The sequence below is a fragment of the Mus caroli genome, chromosome 15 (genome assembly GCF_900094665.2).
Source record: "Mus caroli chromosome 15, CAROLI_EIJ_v1.1, whole genome shotgun sequence".
Taxonomy (NCBI): domain Eukaryota; kingdom Metazoa; phylum Chordata; class Mammalia; order Rodentia; family Muridae; genus Mus; species Mus caroli.
Genome location: NC_034584.1, coordinates 77702441 through 77721889, shown reverse-complemented (window position 1 = coordinate 77721889; position 19449 = coordinate 77702441). Strand labels below are relative to the sequence as shown.

Genomic DNA, 19449 nt, shown 5'->3' with positions numbered 1-19449 from the left:
GAGGGAGAGAGGGAGGGAAGGAAGGAAGGAAGGAAGGAAGGAAGGAAGGAAGGAAGGAAGGAAGGAAGGAAGGAAGGAAGGAAGGAAGGAAAGAAGAAAGTGTCTCCCCTAACAGAGGAATGTGAATCCTCTGTGGTTCTGGGAAGTGGGAGTCTAAGCTATGTCCCATGGTTATTTTGACCCCATGTGTATTGGGCAGAGCTTAGCTATTGGGGTCTATAAACTATTCCTCCTGATCATGTACTCCTAACCGAGACCTTCCCACCCACCCTCATTGTACAGAGGAAAATCAAGCATTGATTTCAGTGTCTCCCAAGTTTCACATCAGCGCAGACAGAACAAAACCCCAGGGTTTCCTATCCTCACTCAGGCTGGTGTTCAGTCTTCAGTGTGAGATTGATAGCCTTGGGCAAGCATTGCGTGAAAACAGGATGATGTCCTGTGTCTTCTGACCAGGCTCTGCAGAGCTGGGCCCTTACAGCTGCCCGGTGCCCCCAGGAATGCAGACCTACCTCACTGACCCATTGCATTGACTCGGCTTCTACAGGCTGAGAGCTGAGCAGATGGCAGCTTCATGGGTCCTGCTTAGTGTCAGCTTGCTTGGGTCCCCAGGAGCTGCAGGGAGGCAAGCAGATGTGACCCACAGACCTCTGGGACGTCTGAGCAGGAAGAGAGAGCAGGTCATTTGCAAGGCTGTTTGTTGGCTGGTTCTGGAGGGTAGGTAGCTCCAGTGGTCCAGGTGGTGCAAGTGGGAGCATGTGTGTAATTTCTGACCCTCTCTTTGTCCTTAAGACCCGATGTTCCAGCAAGGGAGGGCCATGTTTGGCACAACCCTTCTGCTAGCTGAAGCCACTGAGCTGGCCTGTCCTTCTCACAGTCCAGCTCCTGCTGTCCAATACCCTCAGCTGACATCTTCTCCTGCCTGTTTCTCTGAAGCCCTTCAGAGCTCTGCTTTAACTCCCTATTCTGATGGAGTCCTGGGATGAGACGTATTTTGTTCATTTTGAGGAAGAATCTCATGGAGTCTAGTTTGGCTTCGAACTTGTTACATAATTAAGGCTAGCCTTGAACTTGTTATGTGATTGAGGCTGACCTTGAACTCCTGATCCTCCTGCCTCTATTTCTGTGATTACAGATGATTACAGATGTGTATCATGAAACCTAGTTAGGGGTCAGACCTAGGACTCCCTGCATGCTAGGTAATCACTCTATCTGAGCTATGTCCAGCTCGAGAGCCAGCTCTTGTTCCCAACCAGTTTGGCCACTTAGCTCTGTGGACCTTTCACCCATCTCTGCCCCAGAAGGAAGTTGGAGTACCCTTCAGGAACACACATGTAAGGCACACTCCTGCATGACATTCCCATTGTACTCCCAGAAGCCCCTTGGCTGCCCTCCACTGTTGCTTTTCTGACTCTGGGTTCCAATTTCATATCTTGCATCCCCCAACTTTGATTACTAAGGGCTGGGTGTCAGAGCCATCTCTCTCAAGCCATATACAACTGGCTGTAACCCCAGGAACTCAGGAGTGCTTCACTTACAAAGTCTGTCATTCTGCTCCCAGCTCCTGGGGCGGGGCTGGTGATATCCCTGGTCTGTAGAATATGTTTCGTCTGAGTCATCTCCCCAGCCCTGGAATTCAGGGCAGCAATTTGTGAGACCCCAGCGAGTGGAGGGTGGTGGGAAGCGGGAGCATGGGAGTTGCTAGGAGGATCTTCTCTGTGATAGTGCCATTTGACCCTGTGTCATGTGAGAGGAAACCAAGGAACAGCTTGGCCTCTGCAAGGCATCTTGGTTGCAGCCCATCTCTGACATAAGCCCTAGGCGATGGTTTCCCCTCAGCAAGTCTCAGTGTCTCCTTTGGCTCTGTTCTCCACTCATTGTGAAGAGCTGAGCCAGGACACAGTGTAGTGTGTGAAGCCCTCCTGTCTGGGTGCCTAGCTCCCAGTATCCAGCATGTAGGTGAGTGTGTTACCTGCCACCATGTGCTGTTATAGGAGCTGCAAGCTGCAGGGGCTTGTGAATGGTAAAGACCTTTCAGAGTCCCTCAGTGCCACACACATTGGAGGTAATGCTCTTGGTTCCGTACGCCCTGCCCTTCGGTTGGTGGTGCCTAGGGGCTGAAGTTATAAGTGACAATCTTAATGCACAGCGAATGCTGGTTGGCCTGGATTCTGAGGGCCTGGGTAGGCCCAGACTGCTTGTCTTTGGTGTCCTTATTCCTGAAGACTCACAGACGGGGATTGGTTGGCATAAGCACAGCCTGCTGCAATATTAACACAGAGGTCATCAGACACCCTAAGATGGCTACCCCCCAGAAGACCGCAGACACATCTGCAGGGGCTGAGAGGCCACATTCAGGGTGGCCTGAGGGAGCGCAGAGACCACCCAGATGTTCATTTCCTTGTTTTAGATGGTCCACAGGAGACCCGAGAGAGAAGGGCCTTCCTTGCCAGCATTGGGATGAGAGCCCAGGTGTGGTGGGCCCATTGCTGTGTCTGCTGTGGTCACTGCTGTCTGTCATGGTCTGAATGGCCCTTATTCAACTGAGCAGTCGTTAAAGAATAGATGTTGAGCCAGATTGCTGGGGTTCACATCCGGCCTGTGTATCTGGGTGAGACACTCAACCGCTGTCTGTACAATGAGCGCCATTCCAGCATATACTTTGTAGGAGGCAAGGGTTAAGTGCACTGATGTATTTAAAGCATGATAGCATAGCCTGGCTGGTAGCATGTAATACACAAGCGTTAGCTGCTGTTGCTATGGTGATGGCAGTAGGGCTAACAGGTCATGATGTCATGATGGCGTGGTACTTTTTACCTTTATCTGTTTTTTTGCAGTGCTGAGAACCAAACCCAAAGCCTTGGGCAAGCCACATGAATCTTTGTAGATAGACAGATGGATGGATGGATGGATGGATGGATGGATGGATGGATGGATGGATGGACAATGGACAGATGGACAGACAGACAGACAGATAGATTTGGTTTTTTTTTTTTTTTTTCTTTTTTGAGACAGAGTATCTCTGTGCAGTCCTGGCTATCCTGGAACTTGCTCTGTAGACCAGGCTGGCCTCGAACTTACAGAGGTCTGCCAGCCTCTGCCTCCCAAGAGCTGGGACTAAAGGCATTGTCACAATCGCCTGGTAGATGAGGTGATATTGACTTATATGACGGTTATGGGGATGGTTATATTGGTGACCTTGGTGAGGGTGGTGATGGTGAAGGTGAGGGTAATGATAATATTAATAATGTTAGTCACAGAGAGACTAATGATATGGATTGTGGTGTTGATAACAGTGGTAATGATGATGAGATGATTGTGATGCTGATGATGGAGATAGTGACTGTGGTGCTGATGGTGACTGTGGCGATGGGATGCAGATGATAGTGAGATAATTGTGATGCTGATGATGGAGAGAGTGACTGTGGTGCTGATGGTGACTATGGTGATGGGATGCAGATGATGATGATGAGATGACTGTGATGCTGATGATGGAGAGTGACTATGGTGCTGATGGTGACTATGGCAATGGGATACAGCTGATGTTGAGACAGTCTCCATTTCTGTTTAATTATCATCTCATCCTGATGATGTATTAATGCTGGTGGAAGGCATGCTATGGACTGACTTGGTGACTGAGGCAAGGGGCTTGCTGGGGACAAATGAGATTGGCTTGGATCACTGATAAGGCCCTGATGAAGCAGAAGAGTTTGCTCTGTGACTTGTGTAGCCCCTGATTGCTCCTCCCAGTGGCCCTTTCCAAACCCATTTATGCATCTATTGTCTGCCCTGCCATACTATATATTCCTGGGATCCTCCTGGACCTACCTTAAGGGCTGCTGGCTGTCACCTGTTTGATTTCCATCCAAGGGACGAGGGGCGTGGCTGTGAAGAGAGGGGAGGAATCCCCAGCATCACCTCCTTCAGGAAGTTTTCCCTGATCCCCAAACAGGTGACTTCCACCTGTCTGTCGCCATCCCTCCTCAGAGCCTGATGTTCTAGGCTGTGATGTCCCACATCAGTCCTCTGAGGTTGGTCCAAACCTGTTGTCAGAAGGTAGTTACCAGCCCAGGGAAAGTCGGGGAAGGCCTGCCTGAGCCTCGCACACTCAACTTGGAGGAAGCTGAGGCCTGTGACTGGCGGGACCAGTGACAACGTTTATCTCGGGAAACTGGGTTCAGCGAGCTCAGTCTTCAGCCAGGTGATCCAGCAGAGACTGCCTCTAGCCGTCAGCCATGGGGTCCCAAGTGTCTGTCTGAAGACTGTGAGGAGAGGGTTCCTGGGTTCCCTCGCTGTAGAATGATAGAAGAGACCATACTGTTCTCTGTAGCTGTTCCCTAGAGACAGGTTTATGTCTGTGACCCACTAGGATCATGTCCCATGGAATAGATGGGAGCCCCACCCCCTTGGATGTCATTCATAGAACTTCTCCCCTTGGGCTCACCCCTGTTTCTGCCTAAACAATTTGAGCTACATTTTTTGTTTGTTTTTGTTTTTAAATCCTTCCCTCCTTTATCTCACCCTAACTACCTTAATTCACTCCTCAAAATCCAGCTTCTTTCTACCCCAGGACCTTTGCACACTCTATCTCCCAGTTCCTCTTCCCTTGGCAAAGCAGGTACTACTGCATCTCACAGGGCCCTTTGATCATGGGTCTTTTGGAGGCCATGGAGGCCAGCCCTGCACCAACCAGCCCCCTGTTCTGAATTAACCAGGCCTGTTTGTGCTCCTTCTGCCAGAGGGGCAGGCCGGGGCCAGGAGTGGGCAGCTCATCCCCCTTAAAGGCTTCAACTCGTTTAACCTTAATCACCTTGCTTTCATAGACATTTGCAAAGGAAAAGGACCAAATTATAGCTTGAATTGGGTCTTACTAATCTTAATTAAAAGCTCTCATTTATAATCAGGACCAGGCCTCAAACAAGGAGCAAACCACCCTCAAATGGCTTGTTTAAATAACCAAGACCCCGCCCCCACCCCCCACCCCCCTGCTAATGGCTGTTTAGTCTGAACCCACAGCGCACATCGTCCTTCTATGTGTACTTAATTTTTAGACCATCCATTCAAGTGGTTTATTCCTCTCACAAGTTTCAACTCAGGCCCTTTTCAAAATGCTGTAATTAAAACTCTTGGGGGAAATGAGATTTTGTTTTGGCCACAATATATTAAATATATTACTATTTTCCTTTCGGGTTGTGTGTGTGAAAAGAAAAAAAAAAGACAACCATCAGAGATCGCAAAATTAGCATGTATGTAATGAATGTGAATAATCACTTCCTGGATTTTATGTCCCCAGGGTGTCCCTGTCGATCACTAAAGTTAAGCAGATTACAGAGCAAGTCATTAAAGGTTTTAACCAAACTCTTAATAACACACCCGGCCTTCATTTAGTTTATCATTAAGGGGGGGGGGGGGAAGAAAAACTAAAACCAATTGGCCTTCGTAGCGAATAACGGCCGCAGTCTTGTTAAGTCATTTCCACCAGATTATAGCATGCTTTAGTGAAACTCCAGGTAGAGTTGTGCTTGAGGCAGGGGAAGGCAGGAAAAACTGGGGGTAGGGAGCTAGCAAGGGGGGACCCTCCCCCCTAGGTCTGAAAACATGCAATTATGCTAATGTGTGTGCCCTCCAAGATTAAAGCTAGGATCCAGCCGACCAGCAGGGCAAGAGGACTTGAAGCTCCCAGTTACTTATTCCCGGGTAGCAATTAGGTGGTGGTCTCATTTCTGTTCTGTTCTGTGAGAACAGAAATTTTCATCATACTTCCATGAAAAGCAACATGAGGGGCTAAGGGGGGTGGGGTGGGTGGAAGGGTGTGTTTTAGCTTACAGATCCAGGGTTCAGTCCATCCTTGTGGGACATCAGGGCAGAAACTCAGGTAGTTAGTCATGTCAGGTTCACACTCCAAGAACAGAGAGACAAACGCACCCCTGCTGCCGACCTGCTTAGGAATGAGCGAACCCTCTCCATGCTTACACAGTCTAGGGCCCCATACTCCTCACAATACACTGGGTCTTCCCAGGTCAGTTGACATTTAGGACGCGTCTCCACAGCCATGCTCATGGGTTCACCTCGATCAAGACAACCCCTCATTGAGACTCTTTTTCTCAGGTGATTCTCAATTCTGACAAGACAACAGTTAAAAGTGACCCGCAGGGATGGGGCAGGGGCTGGAGGGATGGCCCAGTGGTTAAGGGTACTTGTTGCTCTTGCAGAGGATCCAGGTTCGATTCTCAGCAACTACGTGGTGGCTCACAGGCTTCTGCGACTCCAGTTCCGGGGGGGATCCAACGCCCTCTTCTGACCTCTGTGGGCAACAGTCACACATACGTACCCACAAGCAAGACATTCATACACATAATATGAAGAATAAAATAGACCTTAAAAAACAAGCTTTGCCGGGCGTGGTGACGCATGCCTTTAATCCCAGCACTTGGGAGGCAGAGACAGGTAGATTTCTGAGTTCGAGGCCAGCCTGGTCTACAAAGTGAGTTTCAGGACAGCCAGGGCTACATAGAGAAACCCTGTCTTGAACCCGCCCCCCCCCCAAAAAAAAGAAAAAAACAAGCTTTACCAGACCAGCACAGGCAGGGTTGCTTGTGACTAGTCCCAGTCAGTGACAGTTTAGGTCACTGGGAGAGTTGTTGGGGTCCTGACCGTCTGTAGCAGGGGACAGTGAAAACCTTGTGTGCTTGGTGGGCTTGTATTGAAGACAAGTTCAGGGTGGGACCTGGCCCCAGAGCGTCCAGAGTGTTTGCTAAGGGTCTACTCGCTGTTAGTTAGTGCTGGTCCCAAGTGTTTCCTGGTCATCCTCAGTGGTTAGCAGGAGGTTGCACAGGACAAAATGAGTTAGAAAACCTTCAGTAAGACAGAGACAGGACTCAGTGGAGGTAGGGAAGAGAAAGTGGATATCTCCTCCTGCCTGTGGTAGGGAAGACATCGGGATGGGGTGGAAGATGTTATGTGTGTGTGTGGCGGGGGGGAGGGTGTTCCTAGGGGAGGTGTCATCCAAGCCTGGCTAGGAGAGTGGAGTAGAACCTGGCCTCTGACATCACCTCCAGCTCTGGGGCTGGTGGATAAATGGTGGCTCAGAGGGGCTCACTGACCCCCCCCCAATCCTGCATGTGATGGGTCGTCTGGACCCCTGGTTTCCTCAGTCCACCTTTCTTGACCAGTGGGACCAGCAACAACTGCCTGGGGGTATGCACTTGAGTAGAGGCTGTGGAGCAAGCCTGCGGCTAGGGCAGTGTTTCTCAACCTGTGGGTCACGACCCCCCGCCCCCATGAGGGTCACAGAGCAGGTATCCTGCATATCCGATATATTTACATTATGTATTCATAGAAGTAGCAAAATTACAGTTGTGAAGTATCCACGAAATAATTTTATGGTGGTGGTGGGGGGGTCACCACAGCACGAGGAGCTGTATTAGAGAGTCATCGAGTTAGGAAGGTTAAGAACCGCTGTTTTAGGGGTGTGGAAGGCAGTCTGAGATGCTTTGTCTTGGGCTCTTCCCTTGAAAGCTCCTTTCCCACCTGGCTTCCCACTCCCTGGGTGTCCTGTCCGCCTACCCCTCCTCAGGTGGCAGACCTTCCCAGTGCTGCCTGCAGGCCCTCTCGCCTCCCCTTCCCCTCGGCTGCTTCTTATTACAGTGGCTGTATTTGTGTTTCCATCAGAGGAATGCTAACCAGAAAAAAACCATTATTTCTAAGAAAATAAACTGTGGGCTTGTTGGCCTTTGAGTGCTACTGAGATGGATACTGGCCTTCTCCCCGAAGACCATGAGACAAAGAGCGCCGGGGGCTTGTGTATATGGACAAGGTCAGGGGGTCCCAGAGGCTGCCCTGGCTAGGTCCTCCAGATGGATCCAGGCTGCAACCCTGGGAGGGATGGGTCTGTAGGTTTTAGCTGGCCTCGGCTGGCTCTTAACAGTCACCAGGGCTGATCTTTCCCTGTTCTTCTCAGAGTCTCTGAAATGTTCCCTTTGCTCTGAGGACATAGGCCTTCTGCCTAGACCTCCCTTCTTGGTGAAGGGGTATAGAGCTGAGAATGTCCCCATGTCCTCACGTGAGTCTCTGAGGCTTCAGCATCATGGTGCTCATGGTGCTCCGTACCCTGGAGGAGCTGGTGACCATCAACAGAGCTCAACCACCTGCCCCTTTCCATTGCCGCTCCCACAGGCAGACCTGGATCTCACTGGGCTCCTGTTGGTTTCTCCTCAAAACCAGTCTGGTAGCTCCTTGTGGCCAGGGTCCAGGTTGCGGGCAAGAGGCCTGGCATAGGTACAGAATGAGGGCAGGCAGGTATCCTGATCGGCAGTAAGTATGCTGGGGCATAAATCTCTGGTCAGTTGAGACCTGGGACTGCCCTTGGGCGGCTTCATCTGGATCAAGGGTACCGACTCCAAAGCTAGCCTGCTCGTGTTGGGGTTCTGGCTGTACAGCTCACTTGCCCCGTGGGTAGGGAAGTGGATCCAGATGGTCTACCTGAGCCACAGGGAAGGTTTAGCCAGTTGCCATGAGGGGTGATTTCCTCTGTTACTTGTGTTGTTTTGGGGGGATCACACCCTACAGGGATCTAGGAAGGAAGATGGGGAGCCCATCCACACAGGTCAGTTCAGCTCAGGCTGGCAGCCACCGCCACAAGGACTGAAAGCTGAGTGGGGAGTCCTGGGTCTCAGCTGCCATCAGTCCAGGCTTGCTCTCAAGCTAAGTGCTCAAGACATACTCTGTTACATCCCCATGCCATTCAGGGAACATAGACTAGCTCTCTGCTTTAGATGAGACCTTTGCTGCCACCTGGGTACCTCTGATGATCTGGGGGTCGGGGTTTGGAGGCCCTGGAGGGTTTTGAGGTCTGTAGCACACCCGCTTCGGTCTTGCCAAAGGAAGGAGAGAATGGCTGAAAGCTCCTGGGATCCAGTTTGTAACAGGCAGGAAGGAGCACAGGGCTGTCTGAGCCACATACACCCCCTCACTGCCACACACTCCACCCCCACCCCCTGCCAGACACTTCTAAGGCTTGGTTTCCCTTAAGTAATGTTCCATGAGGTCTTGAAGCCAAAACCTGGAGAAGAGTCTCAAGGAGAGTTTACGGTTGGGGGAGAAGTGTTAGTTTGCCCATCCTTTTCCTAGTGGCTTGGTAGGGGCACCTTTCTAATCTTGGGAGAACACACCCTACCATGAACCCAGGCTGAGCATTTGTTTAAAGTGAGGATCCTTGAGCCCAAGGTAGTGGTACACACCTGAGATGCCAATACCTAGGGGGGCAGAGGAAGACGGATGTTGGAGGCCAGCCTGGGATACGGAATAAGGATACTTTTTGAAAAACAAACAAAGTAGAAAACACTGTACACCCAAAGTGACCACCCTCACAGTCCCCCTGCATCCAGGCAGGAGAAAAAAAAAAGCCAGCTTGTCCCACAGATACGTGCAACAATCACACTGGCTTTCCTTCGATTAAAAAAAATGATTATTACATGTTTGTCTGAGGCATGCGGGGCGTGTGCCACTGCGTGCTATGCTGGAGGACTGAGACGCAGTGGAGGCGGCTCTCTTCTTTGAGTTTTGTGTGGGTTCTGGGAAATCATGGGCTGTGCCCCCAGCCCTCTTTCTCTTTGTTTTCAAGACTGCTATGTTCACACACTGCATAGCTGACCCATCTGAAGTCTGCAAGCCGGTGCCTTTTAGTGAATCCACAGTTGCTCTCCACACAACCAGTTTAGAGATACCATATTTCTTAGCCTCCACCCCAACCCTGAGACCTACAGCCCCTTGTAACCACTGGACACCAGTAGTACACATTCTGTCCCTGGGCTGGCCTATTCTGGAGGCACTTTGTGGATAGGATCACCTACTTTGTGGCCTCTTGTGGCTGGATGGTGTTAATTTTGAAGTCAGGCAGCCTGGCTCAGTTCCTGGCTCCGCGTACCTTAGTTTCCCATCAATGGATACCAGGGGTCCTTAACTTGGCATAAAGTTAAGATGCTGGTGCCTACCTCTTGGAGCTGTCCTGTGTGCAGTGCCTGCAGTCCTGCCCAGTACTGTCCCATACACCGCAGGGCCGGGCAGCAGAAGCAACAGCCCAGTCCTTGTTCATTCAGCACGCAGCCACTGCTAACTGCACACATTCGGCTCGCTTCAAAGGCTCAAGCTGCAAGTCCCCATGGACAGGGCAGCTCCCGATGTCACAGTGATGTTGGTGTCTATAGGTGGGGGGAGCTGGAGGAACAGAAGGAGGGAGATAGGCTAAGCTTCAGAGGGGGCAAGACACCAAATCCCAAGCCAGGGTGATTAGGAGCCTGGGCTGGGGAAGGTGCTCCAGGCATGGAAAACTGCAAAGTGTACTTAATGCTGGCCGGAAGCCTCTCCGGGCACTGGAAGAGGTCACAGAATAGCTGTAACCCCATGGTTGTCTCAGATCTCAGAAAGGGGTAGGGAGACCCTCACTGCCTCCGGCTGAGCCGTGGACCTTGTCGGCAGTTAGGAATGAGGACGTATATAGACTGGTGTTGGTTTTGTGTGACCTTTGACCTCTCCCATAATTAACTGCTGGGCCCACTTCTGGCATTGTCTCACTAGAAGGGAGACCTGATCGATGGATGCCAGGGGTCCTCAGAGAGCCCGTCTCATTACTCAGCCATTACAGACCCGGAGCTTAACCCTGCGCCACCGGAGACAGGGGACTTAATCCTTCCTGCGAGGCAGAGAGAAACTACCTTCCCGAGAGCATAATTAGCCAACAAACCGGATTAAGATTTATTCATCAATAAGGACTCAACTTCCTAAGCCATACATCTCTCCCAGAATGGACGTCTATCTAAAGAGTGCACAGTTTTTTTAAAGCCACAGACAAAGGGGGGACAAGCTAGCGCCCAGTCGGGGACTGGGCCTTTGTTAGCAATGGGGCTTCGCATCCGGGTGGAATGTCTACAAAAATGCCAATCAGGGGGAGGTGGGACTTGTCAGTAGTGGCCCCTGAGAGTGAACGTGTGGTTACTTTCAAAACCTTCCTTTTGAGGTTTTCCTGTCAGCTTTGATTTAAAAAGAAAAGAGAAAAAAAAATTTTTTTCCTAAAACAGTATTAAAATACGATGAGAGAGCGCTCTGATTCATCAGGAAAGAATCTTCTAGCGCCAAGACACCACAGAATAAATATATATTTTATAAGGCAGTGAGAATCAATTTTAAATTAAATAGGAAGAAAATGTCCATGCTCCTTGGGGTCCATCCCAGTCGCTGGTGCAAGACCATCATTGTGGGATGGCGTGCAAGCTAACATTTTAGTATAGGAAAAGAAGGACCATGTGACCTTTGGAAAAGCCCAGAATGCACGGCTCCTGTGTTGTTTGTTCTGCTCTATTTATTGGATGCTGAAAACTATACTGGAAACTAAGCTTTCATTAAACGAAGGAGGGCAAGATGGCTCACAGAGTGAGGGTGATTGCTGTCAAGCCTGATGACCGGAGTTCGATTCCTGAGACCCCACATAGTGAAAGGAATTCACAAGCTCCTGCAAGTTGTCCTCTGACTCTCATGTGTACACACACACACACACCAAATGTAATTGAAAATTTTATCACACACACAAAAAGAAGTGAATGTAATGCAAATGTAATCACTAAAAAAAAAATTAATTAATAAAAAACCTAAGCAGAAGGAAGAGCAGAGTAGGCAGTGATCTGATGGACCTCACCCCTTCGGTGGAAGTTCTCCTCGACCCTCCCCATCACCACCCTGGGGTCTCAAATCAAGGCATCTTGAAGACAGAATGCTCACGCTTTTCTCTCAGTGACCTTTCTTCTTAATGACTTTGTGGAGCAAGACGACCTGTTCTTCTCACCCCTGTGCACCCTGATGATGTGACTCTAACAGGAGGGGGAGAAGGAGGAAAAAGGAGGAGAAGGAAGAGGAGGAAGAGGAGGAAGAAAAAGGAAGAAGAGGAAGAAGAAGGAGGAGGAGGAGGAAGAGAAGGTGAATTTGGATGCAGCCACTGCCTGAGGATCTGGAGGGAAGGGCCTGAAACCTCTCCTCATTAAGGGGGGACCAGCACCCATTTCCCACGTGACAGTGTCACACAGCTCTGTCTCTGCCTACCCAGTCTGGCTTTTCTCTACATGCCTGTATTCCAAGGGTATCTGCTAAAAATCCCAGAAAGAGGCTAGAGAATGGCTCAGTTGGTGCAAGCCTGGGGACCTGAGTTTGATTCCCCAGTCCCCATAAAAGCCAGTTGGAGTAGTGTGTGCCTGGAGTCCCAACACTGGGGAGATGAAGACGAGTTTACTGCCTGCATTTCAGCTGAATTAGTGAGCTCCAGGTTCGATGTGAGACGCTGTCTAGAAGAATAAGGTGGACGGCTAGCAGATGGTCCAGTGGGTAAAGGCACTTGCCATACAAGCCTGATGGCTGAGTTCAGATCTCTGGACACACAAAAAGCTGGACACTGTGGTGAGCATCTGTAATTCCAGACTCCGTAGATTGGCATCGACTATGGCCTTCCCTATGGAGAGAGACTCAATGAGAGGGAGGCCTAGAAATCACTTCATTGACTTCCACAGTTGCTTTATTGCATCTTAGACTATGGTGCAAAAAATACTTGTCATCCTGATAGGAAGAGTGTTCTTCTTAATCATTAGACACTGACAACAGGCACTGATTAAACTTAGGCCAAGCCCACAGGGGTGATTCTCCCCAGTCAGGAGAAGGAATGTCCCCCTATTTGGAGACCTATGGATGCTCAGGTCTTACCCCACTGAACAGCTGGTTTAGTTGCGTGTTGTGGACATGGTGACCCTATAATAGGTTGTGTTTCTTTCTCTGTGGGCACCTTAGAAGCTCACCTTGTGTGACTGGGCAGGGATTACGTGCTGTATCACTCAAAGTGTTGCCAGCCCATCTCACTTGTTTTCTCTGTCTTAAACCTTTATTTCTGAAAACCGTGTTGTATTTATTTATTTTTAAGCTGTTTGAAGGAAGTGAGTGATTGAGTAGAGGGAAGATTGGATGGATAGATGGATGCATGTTTGTATGTCGGACATAAGGAGGAATGAGTACGCAGGGTGTGTGCATGTGTGTGTGAGTGTGTGTGTAAGTGCACACATGTGTGCATGTGTGTGCAAGTGTGTGTGAGTGTGCGTGTGTGAGTGTGTGCACCTGTGTGTGAGTGTGTATGAGTGTGCATATGTGTGTGAGTGTATGTGTGCATAAGTGTGAGTGTGTGTATGTGTGCAAGTGTGTATATGTAAGCATGTGTGTGTGTGAGTGTGTGCATGAGTATGAGTGTATGTGCACGTGTGTGCACCTATGTGTGAGTGTGTATGAGTGAGTATGTGTGTGCAGGTGTGTGCAGGTGTGTGCGTATATGTGTGTATTTGGAGGGTGAGTGTTTGCAACCATGAATCTATGGATGGGTGGTTAAACATTTGTATGGACATATGAGAGAACAGGTGTGTGAATGCACTTTTTTAATTAATGGGAGGACAGTGCACAACCAAATATAGAGATGGATATATGAATGTATGAAAATGAATTTGAATATGAATGAATGTTTGCTTGGGTAAATGGATAGGTTTGTAGGTGACTGGTTAATGGAAAGATAATCCACCAACTCACATATTAAGGTGAATATGTTTTTGGCATAAATAGATAAATGGGAGAGGTGCTGGGTGGGAACTTGGGGAGCTATGCCAGAGTGTACAGACACGTGGATAGCAGGAGGAAGATGGGTTTTGGCTGAATGACTGACTGTATGGCTGGCTGGCTAGAGACTGAGCATATATATGGAAAGGCATGTACATGTGTGTGGATGAAGGAGGAATCCATGCAGGGCAGAGGGGTGCACAGCACTTGGGTGGCCAGGGAACACTTTCTCAGGACACAGCAAAAATGCGCTAAGGATGAAAGCTTGTATGGAGCCTTTGGCCTGTGGCTGGCCTGTGCTGGGCAGTGTGACCTGGGAGGAAGGATGTGTGTGTCCTGTCTCCTCCTATGTGACTTTCAGCGGTTCTCTGACCTCTCTGCACTTCAGTTTGATCAGCCGTGAAAAAGAGCTCTCTGCACTGAGGACTACACTGAGGCCGGGAGGGGCTCTTGTTTCAGGAAGGCTGGCTCCCTGCCCTCTAAGGGGCAGCATGAGAAAGATTATTCTTGGCACGGAAGTCTCTTCCCTCAGTCTGGCTGATCCACAGGCAGATTCTGCTGGGATCATCACTAGCTTGCCGGGGGTGGGGGCTTGGAGGGGTTGCGGGGGGGACCTGGTTGTTCAGTTGGAGGTGATACCCATGCTGGCAGACAGTAGAAGGAAGCCTATTACTATGTTAAAGAAAAGCCACTTAGGTAAACAACAAAAAAGCCAGATGGACCTGTGCCTGTGTTTCTAGCACTTAAGGGTAATGGTGAGGGAACAGGGTGGGGGTGGGTGGGGATAACTGGATCCTTGGAACTGACTGGGGATCCAGTCTGGCTGCCCAATCAGTGAACTCTGGGTTCATCTGAGAGACCCTGTCTCAAAAAATAAGAGGAAAGCGATAGAGAAAGACAGGTTGACCTCTGACCTCTAGATGCTCATTCACACAGTGCGCACACTTAAACAGACACACACACGAAACACATACAGACACACACACACACACACACACACACACACACACACACACAGATGCATGCGCGCTCGAGAGAAAAAGGGAAAAGCCATTCTTGTTATCTGCAACGTGGAAGGAAAACAATATTATCTGTGAAGGCAAATCCCAGAGCTGGGCAGCTTGGTGACTTAAAGCCGGGATGTATTGCCTGAGGGATGTAGATTGAAGCCTAGAAGACATGTTTAGAATGATGTGTGCAGGGCTCTGAACGACCAGGGCTGCATGCAGAGCCTAAAAGCAATGGTATCCCTAAGTGGGGATAGTGCTCAGCAGGCTTTCCATAAACCTAAAGTCTCGCATCTTGCCTTAATGTTATTTAAACTACTAGGTATATTTAAAGTCGGAATTAAAGATGATTCAGACATGTTGCGACTCAGTTTTCTTCCCCAGATGGCACAGGTGGTCACTGTGAGCAGGGACAGAGCATCATGACTCCGAGACCTTGGTGGAACCCCTACCTTGTTCTTCCCTCTTCTGGCTGGCTGGGTAGTGGGGTGGGCTCGTGCATCAGATCCTTTCAAGGGTTATTGGTTTTGCTCCTTGGGGTGTCTGTGCTATGCTTAAACACTTCCTAGGAGAGTCAGAAGTGAGTGAGCTCCTGGGTTTCCAGGCTAGCGTTCCTATACTAAACTAATCGTCAAACGTGCCATGGCTTCTCTGTACACCAGCTGGTGCAAGTGCGGGTCTCTAGGATTTCCCTGCCCCACTTCAGACTTGGGTTCTGGCTCCTTCCACCTTCTCCTAGAGCTTCAACTCAAACTTCTACTCCTGGCAGAGAGGGAAGGAAATGCTTCTTCTATCTTGGAAATTTTTCTTCTGTGTCTTGAGATTCACTTTCGGTTCAGCCATGACATGCTCCCTCTGTACAAAGGTCACCCTAGAGTCCCTGGAGGTTGGTCTCAGTGTAACTAGAAGGCATTGAACCTAGGGAGTATTTGCAAGTGGTATAGCCAAAGACCTGCACCAGAGGTGCCAGGCCCCAACCATGGCTGATGGGGTCATTCTGTGCCTGGAAGCCAGAGTCCTATTTCGCTTTTTAGGATCCCACTTGCATCCCTTCCAGGTGTGTGGCCTTTGGCATGGTTTTATCTTCCCTGTGCCTTCCTTCAGTGCCCTGTACAAGAGGACTGAGGCTGAGTGCCTGTCTCAGTTAGGGTTGCCACGACTATGGTGAAACACCATCACCAAAAGCAAGTTGGGAAGGGAACTCTTCCACATCGTAGTCCCTCACTGAAGGAAGTCAGGACAGGATCTCAAACAGGGTGGGAACCTGGAGGCAAGAGCTGATGCAGCGGCCATGGAGGGTGCTGCTTACTGACTTGCACCTTATGGCTTGCTTTCTTTTAGAACCCAAAACAACCAGCCCAAGGGATGGTCTCACCCACAATGGCCTTAGTGATCTACAGGCTTGCATACAGTCTAATCTTATGGAGGCAGTTTCTTAATTGAGATTCCCTCCTCTCAGATGACTTCAGCTTGTGCCAAGTTGACATAAGTCTGGTCAGCACAGTCCCTTGTAAGGACTTTAGAGATAACAGCATACAGTCCAGCCAACCCCTTGGGCATAGAAGCAGCTCATTGAATGTTAATTAGACATGTTCTTATTCTTCTTTCTGGAACCCCAGAACTTTGACCCCTGCTGGGAAATGTTGAAAAAAGACTTAAAACAGCAGAAAAGAATGACCTTTACAAAAGCTATTGACCATTGTTTATGAGACAGAAGTCTTTGTTATAACAAGGAAGCTGGAGCAGCCGAGGGCCAGGCCTCGGGCCATAGGGAAAGCAGCTACTGGGGTTAAGGGGTAGTAGACATTCTTTCATTCCAGAGATGACACTCCCAGTGATGTACAGAGTTTATTTTACTTGGTCTCCCTGCTTCAAAAGAGCTAGTTTTCGTGGATGTAGAAGCGCCCCATATGTTGGCAGTGTTGACAAGTCTTTAGAAGGAGCCAGAGCCAGACTTGACTCTTACCTGCTTTGCTGTGGCAGGAACTGGAAGCCCCACCCCCAACACACACATACACCCACACAACGTGACCCTTCTGAAAACTGGTTGTTAGTTAGCCTTGCCGCTGAGCCAAGAGTGTGTCCAAATAATTCTTCAAGTGTATTTTATTGACTAGCCGTTGAGCTATTCCCCTGTTCTAATTTCATTTCTGATGTTGTGATTTAAAAAAAAAAAATACTGTAACAAAAATCAACTTAAGGGAAAGGGAGTGTTGTTCTTGACTACAGCTCCAGGACCCAGTCCACTGTGGTGGGAAAGGCAAGGCAGGAACTTCAAGCACCTAGTCAGTCCACCCCCGGACAAGGGCGGAGAAATGAGTGCATGCTTGCTTGCTTGTGCTCTGCTTGATTTCTCTGCTCTTGTCCAGCTCAGAACCTCCTGCCTAGGGGATGGTGCCACCCACAGTGGACTGGGTCTTCCCATATCAATTCCTTAAGACAATGCCCCCTCAGACATGCCCACAAGTGAACCCAATGCAGACAATCTCTCCTTGAGACTCTCTTCCCAGGTGATTCCCGGTTGTATCAAGTTGACAATTAAAGCAGTCACATCCCCCTCGTGAGTCATATCCTAGTGGCTCGCCGTGGTGAGAGAAGGAACCCCAAGCTCTTATTCTGATACTTCTCATGTCTCCATGCTTGCAGACATTGACGAGTGTGAGAATGACTACTACAACGGGGGCTGTGTCCATGACTGCATCAACATCCCTGGGAACTACAGGTGCACCTGCTTTGATGGCTTCATGCTGGCCCATGATGGACACAACTGCCTGGGTGAGTGGTGAGGCTGAGCCTTCCCCTCTGGGCACAGCCTTTTTATTTCTCAGTTCTACCATGTAGAGTTGGGGGGGGGGCTGTGCAAAGATACACCTTCGTCTGGCTCCTTGTAGTAGTCTGTCAATTCGCCCTAACAAAAGACTGCAAAAACCATGCAGCTTCAATGGCAGAGGTTTTTGTCCTCTTGTTCTGGAGATCAGGCACAAAGGGCTGCCTTCTTGTGCTTGTCAGACCACGTACATTGTGCAAGCATGCATCTGGTAGTATCTCTCGGAGTCCTGATTGCTGCTTCTTTTAAGGACACTTGGACCCGAGATGTGGCTCAGTTTTGAGGCATTCATTACTTTTCTGTTGCTGTGATAAAGCACCCAGGCTAAGGCGACTATGGAAGAGTTTATTTTGGCCCCAGAGGAATAAAAGCACAGGATAGTGAGGTGGTGTGGCAGCAAGCAGTGGCCATGGAGACATGGAGGCAGGAGCAGGCAGCTTGCCAGAGATCACAGCTTCAATTGCAAACACAAAGCAGACAGAAGAAACCGGACATGGGGTCAGGTTAGAAGCTCTCGAAGTCTGCTGCAGGAGGCACACTTCCTGCAGCAAGGCTGCACCTCCTGTAACCTCCCCAAACAGCGCCACCAACTGGAGGCCAGGTGTTCAAACAATGAGCCTATGGGGACTTTTCTTTTTTTCTTTTTCTTTTTCTTTTTTTCCAAGACAGGGTTTCTCTAAATAGCCCTGGCTGTCCTGGAACTCACTCTGTAGACTAGACTGGCCTCGAACTCAGAAATCCGCCTGCCTCTGCATCCCAAGTACTGGGATTAAAGGTGTGCAATACCACTGCCCAGCTTTTGGGGACATTTCTTATTCTAACCACTACAGTGTAGAAAGCCAACGGCCACCAAGCCTGATGACCAAAATTCAGTCCTTAGGATTCATGTGGTGGAAGGAGAGAGCCGGCTCCTGCAAGTTGCTAACTACTACATGTGTACTGTGGCACACATACAGAAATACACACATGCACACATGTGTATACACACACAGACACATACATGCACACACAGAGAGACAGACACACACACACACAAATTAATTAATTTTAAAAATTAAGGACACTTGTCATATTGGAACAAGTCCACCCCAACAGTTCCAGTTTTTAACCTCTCTAAATCTCTGTCTCCAAAGTTAGTCACATTTCAAGGTAATACTGTTTGGAGTCTTTTTGAGGGGATACAGTTCAACCTATAGTCTTGTATTCCTCCCATTGTCCACAGTTCAAATCTATCTTAAGCCAATTATATAAAATTTATGTGCATAATTATTTTGGGTGACTAAGTTGAGAAAATGTAGACGAGGGAGGAAGAAAAATGGCATGTACTGCTGGTGAGCCTCCCACAGTTCTCCCGCGGTCCTCCCGAGGTCCTCCATCCACCTCTGCATATGTTTTGCTGTCCTGTGGTCAGATGTCAGCATGATCTGGTCCCTTTAGCATCGGGCACACATCAGGCATTGTCGTGTGGCCTCTGTTTCCAGCTGGTCACTCCACCAGTCAAAAAACGGTGCTAACAGCCTGTTGGAGCTTCTTGGGTTTACTGTGACAAAGGGCTGAGCTGGGTGGCTTACACAAGAGAGGTCAATCCTCACACACCTCTAAATGTTAAAAACCCAAAATTAAGGCAGGGCTGTTTCTGTCTGAGGACCGTGGGTAAAGTTCTTCCCAAGGCCTTTCTCCCGGCCTCTGGTCACTCAAGAATTCTTAGGCTTGCAGACAGTATTTCCTCACATCTTCACACTGTCTTAGCTCTACAGACATTCTCATAGGCCAGATTCTCTTTTTCACAAGGATGTCAAGTATACTGGATGAGGACTGGCCATGGCTGCCTCTCCTTATCCCAATGATCATCTGACATGCTGGGTAAAATTGCCGTCTTGACTGGGTTCAGATTCACCATGGGAGCACCTCTGAGTATGTCGTGACGGATAGTCTGTATTAGGTTTGTTGAGGGGCCATAGTAAATTTAGGGGTCACTGTTCC

The 19449-nt window shown here is 49.3% G+C and overlaps 1 protein-coding gene across 2 annotated transcripts in view; it reads left to right on the top strand.

The window, feature by feature from the left end:
* The window catches only part of Scube1 (signal peptide, CUB domain and EGF like domain containing 1), a 119777-nt gene that overhangs the window by 4393 nt on the left and 95935 nt on the right, over nt 1-19449 (top strand). For both annotated transcript variants that reach the window (XM_021183319.1, XM_021183320.2), the window contains exon 3: nt 17286-17414. In XM_021183319.1, coding sequence (XP_021038978.1) covers nt 17286-17414 — 129 coding nt within the window. The remainder of the gene's footprint in view (nt 1-17285; nt 17415-19449) is intronic.